Source organism: Narcine bancroftii, chromosome 7 (assembly GCF_036971445.1).
Source record: "Narcine bancroftii isolate sNarBan1 chromosome 7, sNarBan1.hap1, whole genome shotgun sequence".
NCBI classification, from domain to species: domain Eukaryota; kingdom Metazoa; phylum Chordata; class Chondrichthyes; order Torpediniformes; family Narcinidae; genus Narcine; species Narcine bancroftii.
In genome coordinates, this window is record NC_091475.1 from 169,120,253 (window position 1) to 169,135,046 (window position 14,794).

The window sequence follows — 14,794 nt, forward strand, 5'->3', positions numbered from 1 at the left end:
GTGTGTGCTGGGAGCGCGCCAGGGGTCAGTCTTCAAGCGATCATGGGCTCCAGAGTGGGAATGGTCCCACGCTGCTCAATAAAGCCTGTGATCATCTCTGGTCAATAGGAGTGGGGAGAGTGCCGGAGAGAGATAGCGCATGTCTCGTCTCCCCTGCCAGCTCAGACGATCCCACCACCACCATCTTGCATGTGCACCGATCCCAGCGCCACAAGATTCAGCTGGACACATTCGCTCTGACTGTGGAGACTGCGGAAAAAAAAATGCTCAGGGTGGATTGTTAAGAGAGCGGTCCGGGTCCCGTGCGTTGACATCCTCCATGCCTCTCTAACACATCCAACACAGGAAGATGAGGCGGATCGGCAGGCAATTTGTCTTGCTTTGCTCTGGCTTTTTGGGGCTTACTCTAGGAGCCTTTCCTACCAGTGTACAAATTGGTAAGGCAATCGATCCGTTTTATTTTAAAATAAGCTAAGTGTTTCTTGCACAGAGAATGTGTATCACAATTTGCCCATGCGCTTCGCTTGGTGCATTAACGGCTGATATTTGTGATTCGCCCTAAATAGGTGTGGATCTATTTATTCGATGGGAATTGGTTCTTTTGATAAGGTTGGGCTGTGAACCTTTTGGTCCTTGTCAGCGTTGCTTTGCAGGGAGTAGTTCTTGCTGTTTTGTTGTGTTGGAACACTGCAGTAGTTGTGCTGGCGAAGATCTTGTTAATGGGATAGTGCTCCATCCCCATTGCCTCTGCTGTTCGCCAACGGCTCTTAAAAGTTGATCCTGTATGTGTAGATTGTGTTTTTATTTCCTTCTGAGCAAAGGCTGGAGGGTCAGGAAAATGCAATTCTAAAAATCGGTGTAGCACTGCATCAGATTCCATTCTTCATTTGCAATGAGGGGTATTGCCCGACTCTCTCTCTCTCTCTCTCTCTCTCTCGTCTATAAACAAATGCATTTGAACATGACAATGAAATGGAGAAATAAATTGACATGAAATGTATTTTTCTAGGTATAGATAGGTTCCGGTGAAAGGCCGATCTGTTCCATTGAAAGGTTTGAAATTGCATACGAGTTTATCTTGTCCATGTTGCAAAGTTACCGTCTTTGTGCTGATTTGAGGTTTTTGAGGCAGTGTGTTTATCTGGTGTCTCCAGTGTGTGGAACGTGGCTGCGAATGTCATTTATCAAGGCCGTGTGTTCATGAAGTGTTTCGATTCTGCAAAATGACGTGCTTTAAAGTTCATATTTCATATGTAATTTGGTCCTTGCTGTCGCGTTGTCCTTCATTTTTCAGTGTGACTTAAAATTTGTTAGTGGTCGTGGAATTTTTCTATACCTTAGGAGCGTGTTCTTTTTTTTTAACCCGGGCTGTAAGCTAATAATCGATGTGACCATTCATTGCATGAAAAAGCACGGCTGACGTTATTCCATCTGTAAAGATTTTGGTGCTGTGATGGGCGTGAGGGTTTTATGTCTGCATTTTGGCATATTTTACACATTATGATTAGGAAAGAATATTTAGCAACGGCTCTGTTCGCGTGACAGGTTAAAAGTCCTGTTGGTTGGCAGGGCAGGGTGATGCCCACAAGTTGACACGAAGAAGGAACATGCTCGGGGCGTCAAATTGCAAAAGCGCTACGACTTTCGCCTGAATTTGGGGGTCGCTGGTTGGAGCCATGCAAGGGGTTTCCATCCAATTCGTTAGCACATTGAATCCGTGTTAGTAGCTGAGAGATTGCTCATGGGATGCTGTGAGTTGATTGGACCCTCCACTGTTTTCTGTTGCAGGAGGACTCTTCATGAGATATTCAGATCAGGAATACAGTGCTTTTCGGTTTGCAATTTACCTTCACAATACTAATCCCAATACCACTGAGGCGCCTTTCAACTTGGTTCCGCACGTGGATAACACCGAAACAGCCAACAGTTTCGCCGTAACCAATGCCTGTAAGTAGAAGGGGCTTTGCTTTGAGATATTGCCAGTGAGAACCAACTGCCCGAGTGGCCTTTTCCCAAACGGAGCGAAGCCTTTCTGAAAAGTTACCGTCTTTGTGCTCATCTGAGGTTTTGGAGGCAGTGTGTTTATCTGGCTCCAAAATATGTTTTTACACGAAAGGCTTCTCGCAAATGGTTGCGGCTGAGGTTGAGGGTGGTGGGTTGGAAGCCGCTTCTTCTAATGCAGTCTGATTTTTTTTTTGCAGACGGAAACAGTTTGGCTGAATCATTACTCGGGTCTGATGCTATCGCAGTTTGTGCGCGAAGCAGAAAAATGAATAAAGGTCCCCATAATTTGCCCGCATATTTTAAAGTGAACGGGAATAGAGCACTCACTCCCATTTGAGGTTAGATTGGAAGCTTCTCTGTAGGGTGATAAATAAGACGATCTGACGTCCTCGCTAGTTCTGCAAACCTCAGTCAAAGGTCATTCAGCTCCCTGTAAGGGAGTTGATGAGCTCTTTCCATTGGTTCTTTCACTGATCCCACCAAAGCAGATTGATGGCCTGTATGTTTTTTTTCATTAATGTTCCCGTAAAAAAAAACATGAGGATGTTCACCCAAAGTCAAACAGCTTATTCAGAACTGTTGAAGCATCATGTTTAACAACCAACGTCTCAGCAGATTGGCAACAAGGTTAACTGTTTCATGAATTGAATCAGTGATTGGGTTTCTAATATTCTAAAGGAAAATAATGACAGGCTGCAGATAAATATTTTAACAATGTGTGTCCAACTAACAAAGGAAAGGGTGTCCATGTGTGCCTCAAAATGAAGACCGCTTGACATGCAATGCGGTTTAATCATTCCATAGTCTTTACATCCTGGAGTCTTTTGCTTCTTTTAATAAGTAATATATTTTTAAACATGGAGCTTTCATGGAAGTGGCACATTTAATGTTGAAAAATATTGAAGTATGCTCATATGATGCAAGGGAAATGAAGGAATCGAAGTCTGGCTCAGAGAAAATGTTTTAAGATCTTGAAGGAATCGTGGGCAAAGTGATTTTTAAATAATCTTCCGACCATGGGGGCTTGGTCAGCTAAGGATACAGCCTCCCGTGGAAGAAATCCAGGGTGGAGGTACAGAGAAATAAGGAGGAAGTTGGTCAGTTTCTGTGGCACCTGAGTGAACACAGACAGGGAAGAGCAAGGCTCGGTAAGGTTTTACATTTGAGATTTGAGTGATTTTTTTTACAGGTCTTGGAAAAGTGTGAAGAGCTGATCTTGGGTTGACACAGGATTTAAACATCCTAACCTGAATGTGTTTAGGTTTGACAAGTGAGTGTTGAGGTTGGCACATTTGACTTTGGAATAGAGAGCTTAAGTCCTACTAGATAATCAGAGGGAAGAGTTAATAGTGATATGAATCATGTCACAAAAAATCATTGTTTTGCAGCAGCGTACTTCAAATATTTTTATAAATTACATTTAATAATAAATACGTTTGTGTAAAAATAAAAGAAAGTGAGGTAGTGACTCATTGTTCATTCAGAAATTCGATGGCAGAGGAGAAGAAGCTGTCCTGGTGCCACTGGGTGTTCATCCTCAGGCTCCTTCCCGATGGATGGTGAGGGTCATTGAGGATGGAGGTTGTTTTGTTGAGACACCGTCTCTTGTAAATCTCCTCGATTGAATGAAGACTGGAGCCCAGGATGGTGCTGGCCAAGTTCACAACTCTCTGTCGTTTTTTCCTTTCATGTGCATTGGTGTCTCCATACCAGATAGTGAAGCAATCAGTCAGAATGCTCTCTACAGTACATTTGTAGAACTTTGCAAGAGACTTTGAGGACATACCAAATCTCCTCACACTCCTCACCAAGTATAGGCACTGGCGAGCCTTCTTCATGGTTGCATCGACATGGAGGCACCAGGACAGATCTTCAGAGATGTTGACACCCAGGAATTTGAAGTTTTTAAACCTTTCCACTGCTGAGCTCTCGATGAGGGCTCGTTCGTATTCTCCTGATTTCCCTCTTTAAGTCCACAATCAACTCCTTAGCTTTGCTGACATTTAGTGCAAGGTTTTTTTTTGTGACTTTACTCAACTAGGTGAATTGCAGAGAGTCCAGATCTTTACTCACATAATAGTTAATTCTGGCCATGACCCTCCTCTCAAAGCCTTTCATCACAATAGATGTGTGTGTGACTGGGTGATGGTCATTGAGGCAGCTCCCTCTGCTCTTCTTGGGAACCAGGATGACTGATGTCCTTTTAAAGCAGGTGGGAACCTCCGACTGCAATAATGAGAGATTGAAAATGTCCAAGAACACTCCAGCTAGTTGGTTGGCATAGATTTTCAGTACCCTGCCCAGTCAGTACACCATCAGGGCCTGACACCTTCCCAGGGTTCATTCTCTTGAAGAGTTGGCTTTAGAGACAGATATCACAGGATTGCCAGTTTCTATAGGGTACTATTGAGGTCTCTTTCTCAAAACAAACATAAATGGTTAAATGGTACTAAGAGTGCTACTACAGTTAGCAGCACTGATAACGGCTGGTGAGAGGGGAGTGGGAGTCAGATGCCTCTTCACACAGTCATACAAATGCAGCTATATGTCCATACAGTAGAATCTATTCTGAGCATACCTCTCGTGTCAGCAGACATCTGAACCAGGCACTCCTTGGAGGATCTCCTGCTGCCATACCTGATTTGTGCTGAATTGACTGATCCAAGTTCACAGGGAGAAAATTAACTAGTTCTCATCAAAGCTCTTGTCCAAAACGCATATACATAATATTATGGGGGTGTAGATTCTCCTTGAATGGAACTGAATTCAGAAAAAAAATAGTATCTCTAGGTGAGGTGGTAAAATTGATATTTGAAATTGAAACCATACAAATACTCATTTTCCATGAAAACCCACCTGTAAGCCAAGTAGAAATTCAAAGCAGTATCTCTAAAACTATACAGGTATAAACAAAAAGCATTCTCAGACTCGCTTGATAATACCTTAACATTTCTTCCTGAATGGAATACATTTTTATTTACATCACCCTATAGGAAAAGTGAGAAATTAATTATAGAGAGATGAGAAGGTCCACTGCTAAAATGCATCTCTTAACCAACAAATAATGTTGCGTAAAATATTGATATTCGTAAGAAAAGCAACTCCAAAGAGTACTGAGAGTTCAAACAATAGAGCACTTCAAATGCTGTCTTTCATTATAAAGCTTAGGAAATCACAGCAAAGCACTCGGTTAAAATTTTAAATAAATCTAATAAGATTCCAATTGTGTAAATAGAGGTGTTAAATTTATCACATTAATGGGGTAGCAAACACTGTTTCCCTTTATTCAGTGCATCAATCTTTTTGATACAATTCAAAGATGTCTGCGCATGACCCGATTTTGATTTACCATTGTTTCAGAATCCATCCCTGTAGGGATGAAAGAGACTTGGGGAAGGTAGAAAGTGAAAATGTAATTATATTTCTCCTGTGTCCTCTAATCCAGAGGCACCCAAGAGCAACTGCTGACAAGTTATGTGCTAAAGCATTTTAACAACATGTACAAGCTTTGGTTGAAATTGACTTGGATGGATTTATGCAAGACATGTAAATGTGCTTAATGTGTTTACTTGCTTGCCCAATGTTCAAGAAAAAATTATGCAACGATCAAAATATCCTCAAATACATTGCTTTTTGGCTTACAACGTTACCAATAAATGTATAGAAAGTACAACTTGCGTGCAGATATTAATTCAGAGTCATGAGATAAAGTGTCATCAGTTCCTTGATTTTTTTTTAATTGTTTTTCAAATCAGAATTAAAGTTAGGCACATTTTGATTCCAAATTTACTAGATGTGATCAGTCCTGTCAAACAGTACTGTTCTATACTTCCATCTTTAGATTTATGTGCCTCATCCCACTGCTATGAGAATCTTCAGATGCAATATGCAATTTGGAACTAACTCCTTACATTCCCGAATTGTTGCTTTTTCTCTGCATTTTCAGAGCCTTTCAAAATATTTCTCTGTGATTATTCATTTTTCTAAATTTCCACAGGCAAACATAACTGTGAAATGTTCTACTTTGGAATGAAATTTTCAAATAGTGTATTATCTAAATGTTGAGATATTTCAGTGCCAGAGGGAGTTGGGTGCAGTATCCTAGAGCAAAATATGCAGACGCCGCTATATAGGTACAATACGTAATTTGCAAAGATAGAAGAATGTCTTTATTTCTTGTTAAGAGAAATTAAAACAAAAGTTCATCAGTTTGTTCACAATTATTTAGGGCAATGGTAAACCTACATCTGGATACTATATATGATAATAGGTTTTTTTTTTACTTAAGGAAGGATATTAATGGATTTGAAGCAGTTTGCAGAAGATTTACTAGACTGATAGCTGGAATGGATATGTTTCCTTAAAGGCAAAGATTGGGCAAGCTAGGTTCATGAAGTTGAAAAAAGTCTTTTTTTTTCTTTATTTTTCTAAGATTAGGTGGGGTTTTATATAAATGTTTTTCTTTTTTTTCAAGACTTCAGTTTGAGGAGATGAGAACATATTCATTAATTGTGGTGTAATGCAATATATTATATCATGTAAAGAAATGTGATTTTTTTTCCTTCTTGACTATGTACTTCTATTCTTCTCGTGGACTGTTTACCTATAATATGATTAATAAAAAGATTGAAAAAGAAAAGAAAGAAGAGTGTCTTGACAAAGTTGACACGGAGAAGATGTATTCCTCATGGGAAGATCTAGAAGCAGGTGTCACATTTTGAAATAAAGGGGTAACAGAGAGGAGGCCACATTTTTTTCTCAATTGCTCATGAGACAGTAACTCTCTTCAATTGATAGTGGAAGCTCAGTCTTTGAATTACGTTTTGTGTGCATTTCTGGTTGCCCCACTGCAGAGGGATGTGGTAGCAAAAGAGAGAGTGCAGAAGAACTTCACTAGGGTGCTGCCTGAGTTTATTCTCACTGGAATGGATGAGGCTGCAGGTGGTGATTCTCTGGAATGAGTTGCCAGAGGAGGAGCAAAGACAGTTGGCCAGACACTTGGATAGGAAAGGAAAGGCATGGCTGGATATGGCCTAATAAAGATGAATGGGATTAGTTTAGATCAATATCATGGTCAGTATGGATAAAGTGGGCTGAATGTGTGCATTTCTGTGCTGTATGATCGATGGTTCTCTGATCCTTCAGACAGAGGTAGATAGATACTTAAACAGCAAGGGAATGAAAGGTTACTGCTTGTAGAAGAAATGTGGAGTTGTGGTTACCATCAGATCAGATCTTATTACATGGTGGAATAGACATGAGAGGCTGAGGATCTATTCCTGCTCCTAATTCATACTTGGTGTCCCTTTTGCAAAGTTTTTCAGGTGTTATGAAATCCTAACTTCTAAATCATAGTTACTATGTTGTATTCCATAGGAAAACAGACAGAAGCCCAGCTACACTGATGTGTGCATTATTCAATGTACATATATTCACCAGCGCATCCTAAACCTGTAGCCCTGACAGGCAGGAAGGCACAAGTGAGTGCAAGCTTTGCATGTTTGCTTCCAAGTCCAATACTCCTGAGTTCATTGTTGCTGGGTCTTGATTATTGAATTCAATACTCATTGTGAAAACGGTTCGTGAAGGCAGCTGGTCACTGCCATCAAAGGTGGAATTAGGAATAGGTAACATGCTAATGCCCATCATTTTTTTAAAATTAATGTTATAAATTGTCACAAATATATGATTATGCCTAGATTTCAAATCACATGCAGACTTTAAAACCTTTAGTAACACCCTAAATTGCAGAGGGCAGAACAAATGGCAGGAATAAAACAATCACAGAACAATGTACACACATGGACTACAAAATAAAAAATAATCTACAAATGAGTACAATCTTTGCTGTGAGATAAATAAATATAAGGAATTTGAGAGAAATGAATTTGACCAGAGAATACTTAGAATGTAGAATTTTCTAATATGTGATGTGGTTGAAGTGACTGGCACAGATAACTTTAAGTGGAAGGTAATAAAATGTGAGGATTAGACAAAGTTGATGCATTAACACCAGTACAAGTCCATTTGGGTTTTCAAAAAACCCGATTCAGTGCTGTGAATTCTATGTGTGTCTCAGTCTTGCAAATAACAATAGTATTTGTGGTCTAAACATTTATTTTTACTTTGTCCTTCATGAAATTATGTAAATTGCACTAAATACCTGCTGCATATTCCAAGCAAAAATTACAAAGCTGAAGTAAACCAGGTGAGAATGGAACAAACATAACCCCTGTCCCTTAAGTTAAAGCTGACTCGAATCCTAAAAAAATGTCTTATTGCTGGTGGATGCTGTGATTGAATCTACAGGAATATCTTGGTTTTAACCACCTTGCCTGTTGTTGCTACATAAAGGTGACAATAACCAACGTTTTTATAATTCCACTGGCACATTCATTAAATAAGTCCCTGATGGTATCTAATCTAGCTGATCTGCATATTCTTTATTGACTTAATATACCATTTTCCATGTCTACTGCTTAAAAATAATGTACTTTTTTGGTGATTTATAATTATACAGTATATGCAATCTGCAAGATTCTTTATCCTGTATCTTTTTTCTAATTTTCTTAACTTTTATTGTCACTAATGTTCTAGTCAGCATTTAGCATATGTAGTATGCAATCAAGCTTCCTTATTTGATTAGACAAGATTTCAACAGCTCAAATTTCTTTGAATCTTTTTTCTGACCCCCTCCTCAGCAGTATATGAGAAAGCTTGAATCTTTTTTTCCCTACATGCGGTAGTTGTTCATCTCCAAACAATGGCTTCATGTTTCACGCCTAAATTCTAAAAGATTGATTATAGTTGGTTAATGAAGATAGATTTCACTCAGCACACTGGTGGGGTTTGGCCATCCCTGTGGTAGAGCCAATCATACACTCAGCACACTGCTGAAGCAAATAGAGAGACTATTCGCCAATTATACTTTATACACAATGCATAAACTCCACTATGGCAACATGCAGTTGCAGACCCAATCCGATATCCCATTAAACTATAAACTTCGGAGTATTACAAGAGCTGGTTTTCAGCTGGAACAAAGAAAGAGAAATGAAATAATATTAAAAGGGATTGGAGTATTGTTCTCTGGAGCTAATCATTGTTGCTCCAATATAGAGCAATACTTTAATCAGCATCCTTCTTAACAAGTTCAGGAAAGCTGAGTCAGACAGTGACTTTGGACTCCGATATTTCATTGAAAAGCAGAATACCAGAAGCTTGGACAAGAATCCAACAAAGAATTGGCATACTACTCAATATTATGCGAGACAAAGTATCGTAAGAGTGCAAGTTCAGCTTCAATCAAACATTGCTGCTGTCTGCTGTTTTGGTTTCTATTTGCCTTTCAGTTCATTGAACTGTCAGATCTTCCTGCAGGAAGGCCTATCGATGGCAGACACCAGGAATCTAAAGCATAAAACTGAATTTTCTGCTCTGTATGATTTGTTGAAACATTCAGTTTTTAATAAAAGTTTCCAATTTAAGGTGAGGCCACAAATGTAAACAACACTGGCTGCCAGGTCTTCTGTCTCCTCCTGGCTTCCACGAAGCTTTCAAATAGAACATGATTGTAGTGTGCTCACTAGCGCATCAGGGCCACAGATGACTTTAAGTGAGTAAACTGTGCATATGTTCTTCATTCAAGCTACTGCATAAAATGAAAGAGAAATGTTGCAGATAAAGGCAAACTGCAGATTTTGCAATCCTATATAGATTCATTTTTGAGGGTATTTGCTTTTAAGAGCTATTGTTTGCCTGTAGCATTGCATTCTGCTGTCAGAAGCTGATTTCAGGAATTGAGGTCAAAGAGTTCACTGCTATGAGTATACAATATGCATACATTCACTCCATTAACAAGCAAATATTTTCAGAGGACTGTAAAATTTATACACATATAAATTAGGTTTTGCACTTTGAGGAGAGAAAAAATGTAATTGTAAGGTCCAACAATGTTGACAGGACATTACTTGGAGTTGGTGTTTGGGCATGTATATAACAGCAGGTACCTTAGGAACCATGAATAGTTAATCCTTCAATGCAAATAAAGTAACTGCCATGTGTTGGGTGTTGTCTTCATGACCATGAGATTGCATAGAATGGTGAAGTCTGTGATAATTAAAAGCGGAAATTGGTGCTGTCATTTTGATTAGTATTTTCAATATTTTCTTAATGGACCATTCATAATGTTTTGGTTATCAGAATATGAATTTTCATCGTTCTAACAAAAAATCTATTAATGGAAAAATAAATCTGCTACCTTCACTGTAACGTTGGTAATTGCATAAAACATGATATTTGTAATTCGATGGATCACTGATATTTAATACATAAGTCTATTAAAGTAAGAGCAGAATTAAGCCATTCAACCTTTTGAGTCTGATTCACTATTCAAATCATGGCTGATGTAATTTTCCTATACACCCCATTCTCCCACCTTTTCCCCATAACATTTTAGACCCTTGCTAATCAATAATTAATCAATCTCTGCTTTAAATATATCCAATGACGGTCTTCGCAACCCTTCACCCTGCAGATTCACAACCCTCTGGCTGAAGCCACTTCTCCTTATTTCTGTTCTAAAGGGTGTCTTTTTATTTTGTGACTCTGCCCTCTGGTCCAAGACTTTTCCACCCCAGAACCATCTTCTTCACATCCACTCCATCCAGTCCTTTCAATATTCAATATGTTTCAGTGAGATCCTCTCTCTTCTAAACTATAATGAGTACAGACCCAGAGAGTTTGAACATTCCTCATAAATTAAGCTTCTCATCCCTGGGATCATTTTTGTAAAGCTCCTCAGGACCCCCTCCAACGTCAGCACATCTTTCCAGAAATATGGGCCCAAAACTGCTTGCGATACTCCAAATGTAGTCTGACCAATGCCTTATAAAGCCTCAGCATAACATTTTTGCTTTTATATTTTAATTCTCTTGAAATGAATGCTAACTTTACATTTGCCTACAGGTGTCTTAAAGGGCCCCGTACTCTTCTCGGTAAGGTAGAGATATTTTTTTCCCTTACAACGATTAATGAAAAGTCAGATAGAGGAATAAAACAATATGATTCTATTGCTCTCCATTTACTGGGGTAACTGAAAAATAATGCATGAGTGGAGGGCTATGTTTTTACTCAGCAAAGGAAGCGTAGTAGGGAAAGGAGAGATATATACACAAATGTGAGTTCCTCACAAACAGGGACAGGAGAAATTATACAGGTAAACCCCATTTTACGAATACTCACTTTATGAAAATTCGCTTTTACGAAGAAACTGGTGCTCACTATCCAAAAGAAATTTGAATGGGTTTTTGCTTTTACGAAAATAGCCTTCAATAGTAGTGAATGGGTCTTTGGTTTATGCCATTTCAGTTTAAGAAAGGTTTCATAGGAACGCTCTAGTTTCGTAAAGCAGGGTATACCTCTATTGGGAAATAAAGATATGGAAGGGAATTAAACACATAATTTTAGTCTGGCTGCAATAATGGTGAAGTGCAGTAGAAATGGGGGTGGGGGGGGGCTCAAAATAAATTTGCATTGGTAAAAAGATAGTGTTAGAGCAATTAATGGAACTGAAATAAAATAAATTTCAGGGACCTTTTTGACCTGCATGCTGGGGCTTTGAAAGAGGTGGTGATCCCACAGTTATCAGATAGTACATTTAGCTGCATTATTTAAGGACAGGGGAGAGAGAAAACGAGGAACTACAGACTAGTTAGCATGACATCATTGGTGGGGATTATACTGGAATCTGTTATTATGGAGGTGGTAGCAGCTCATTTAAAAAAAAATAAAAACTGTTTATCAAAATAAATAATGAATTGTGAAAGGAAAGTCAGCATTTCTGAGATTCCATGAGCAGACCAGTTGAGGTGGTGCACTTGCACTTTGAGGTGTCATACAAAATTAAATCACATGGCATTGAGTTGTATACTGGTAAGAAATGATGATTGGCTAATAAGCTGAAAACAAATGGGAATAAATAGGAGGAGTAAAACACAAAAGTCTGCAGACACTGTGATTGAAGTAAAAACAATTCTGGAAAAACAGCAGGTTGACCAGTACACTTTTATAGCAATGATAAAGATACATAACCCATGTTTTGGGCTACATCGAGGTATGAGGCAAAATGTAGACAGGTACCCGTATATTGCAGTAGGAATACATGAGTCATTTTTGGCTTTGGAGATTGTGGCCAGTGGAGTCCATAGGGGTCAGAGTAGAGGCCCCAACTGTTCACAATCTACATTGCTAGCCTGGATGAGACCAAGTGTAAAATATCCAAGTTGTTGATGGTACAAAGTTGGGTCATGGCTGAGTGGTGATGGACAATGGAAAGAGGCTACAGAGAGGAATATAGCCCAGTTAACTGAATAGGCAGAAATAAGACAGATGGAACATAATGTGAAAAAGTGTAAAGACTGCCACTTTGCTGGAAGAAAGAAATACAATTTTTTTTTTAATAATGAGAGATTGAAAGATACAGGTATTCCGAGAGATCAAGGTGTTCTTGGTCATAGAGTCGTGGAGCCACACCACATAGAAACAGACCCTGTGTTTCACCATCTGCATTGCAACCATCAAATACCCATACTAGTTCCATTTACTAGCATTTGGTCTCTAGCCTGTGATACCTTCGCAATTCAAGAGCTTGTCTAGAAATGTACATTTTGTAGGAGTATCTGCATCTATCATTTTTTTTTCAATTACCCTCTAAACTTCTTAACCCTCTCCCTCAACCTATGACCTCCAGTTTTAGGTAACATTTAGGGTAAGGAAAAGGCTTCTGCCTCCTATCCTGTCTATAGTCCTCATAATTTTAGGCACCTTTATTAGATTCTCCTTCTGTATCTTCTGCTCCAGGTAAAGCTGACTCACCTATCCAGCTTCTCCCCCACCCTGTAAACACCTAGTAAATTTTCTATGTACCACCTCCAGTATAATTCGATCCTTCTTAGAGAGTGGAAATCATAACTGTATTCCAGCTGTAGCCCAATCATAATTTTTTGGTGGTGTACCATAACCTCTGCATTCTAATAACATCCTAGAACACAAGTATCCTGAACTCTTTCTTCACCACCTTATCCACCTGTGCTATCATCTTCAAGGATCTTTATATTTGGACAAGGAAGTCCTGTAATCTACAACTCTTCTCTGCACTAAACAACATCACTGAAAATTAGCATGCAGATGCACCAGACAGTGATAAGATATTGTCCTTTATTGCAAGAAGATTTGAGTGCAAGTGTTCCAAAGTCCAGTGATCCCACATCAGGAGCATTATGTGCAGGGTTGGTGAAAGGAAGAAATTTTTAATGGGGTAGGTGCAGAGAATCAGATGTAGTCTTTCTCTCAGTATTTTGTAGGCTTTGGGGAGAGATTTCACGAGAATAAGAGTCAAGAGTTAACTTGTCAGAAACAAAAATTTCTAATGCCTGTGTAAGAGCACAAATTGAATGCTATTTGTCTGTATAATACCCAAAACAAGGATCTGTTCAGCAATGGGATTGCCTGCAAGATGTTTACCTTGGAACTGCTGCTGAACTGCTGAGGCTTTGCATTAGTAACTCTGGTAATGGCCAGAGAAGATGTTTGACGTAAAACATGAAAGTCTGCTGACACTGTGGCTGAAGTAAAAACACAATGCTGGAGAAATTCAGCAGGTCAAACAGCAAAGATAAAAAAGACATCGTTTCGAGCTTGAGCCCTTCATCAGGGTATGGAAAAATGTCGGCAGGTATCCAAATAAAAAGGTAAGGGGGAGGCGTGGGAGGAGGAGCATGGTCCCAAAGGCAAGAGGTAATAGGTGGAGAAGGCACAACAGCAAGCAGGGGGAGGAGGAATGGCAAAAAGAATAGAGAGGAAAGGGGGTGGAGAGCTAAGGGAAAGAAGACGGGGAACAGAAGGTAAAGAGAAAGGAGAGCAGGTTAGCAGAAACCAGAGAAGTCAATTTTTTAAAAAACTTTATTTATTCGTTCAAAAAACAAATAATATATGACATATACAGCAATTAAACATGAACGTGAACATTTTTGATATATATAAAAAAAGAAAAAAATGAAAAGAAAAGATTTCCCCCCCACCCCCTTCAGCCAACTCTCCTAAGGAGAGCCATAAAAAAAGAAAACAGAAAGAATATTTTTTAAAAAGTTAAATATACATATTAAAATCTAATCAATATAAATTGAAATGTAAATATTCTGAGTATTACAGCCACTTATTAATAAAAGAATTATAATTATCTTGCAAAACATACATAAATTTTTCCATTATTAAACAATATTTCATCTCACTATGCCATCTATTAATATCAATCATATTTGTATCTTTCCACGTACTAGCAATACATTTTTTCGCTACAGATAAAGCTAAATATACAAAAGCAAGCTGAAACTTATCTAATCCCAAGCCTTTCAGAGGTTGCAAACTACCCAATAAAAATACTGTTGGATCTAAAACTATTTTAATCATGTACAGATATTCTAAAAACGATTGAATTTTCTTCCAAAAAGATTGTATATGTATACATAACCAAACGGCATGAAAAAAAGTTCCAACCGTATCACCACATCTAAAACACAAATCTGATTCATTAAAACCATATTTTTTTTAATTTTTCAGGTGTCAAATATAATTGATGTAAAAAATTGTAATTAATCATTGCATAATGTGCATTTATCAATCTAGTTACACTATCAAAACAGATATCTAACCAATCCTCCAGAAAAAGTAAAACCAATATCTGCTTCCCATTTAATTTTAGATCTATCCCAACCCTTTTTATCCATACCAT

The 14,794-nt window shown here is 38.5% G+C and overlaps 1 protein-coding gene across 3 annotated transcripts in view; it reads left to right on the forward strand.

The window, feature by feature from the left end:
- Positions 1 to 349: 349 nt before the first annotated feature.
- Positions 350 to 14,794, forward strand: part of LOC138739354 (glutamate receptor 4) — a 247,136-nt gene continuing 232,691 nt past the window's right edge. For all 3 annotated transcript variants that reach the window (XM_069891218.1, XM_069891219.1, XM_069891220.1), the window contains exons 1-2: positions 350 to 437; positions 1,789 to 1,947. In XM_069891218.1, coding sequence (XP_069747319.1) covers positions 350 to 437; positions 1,789 to 1,947 — 247 coding nt within the window. The remainder of the gene's footprint in view (positions 438 to 1,788; positions 1,948 to 14,794) is intronic.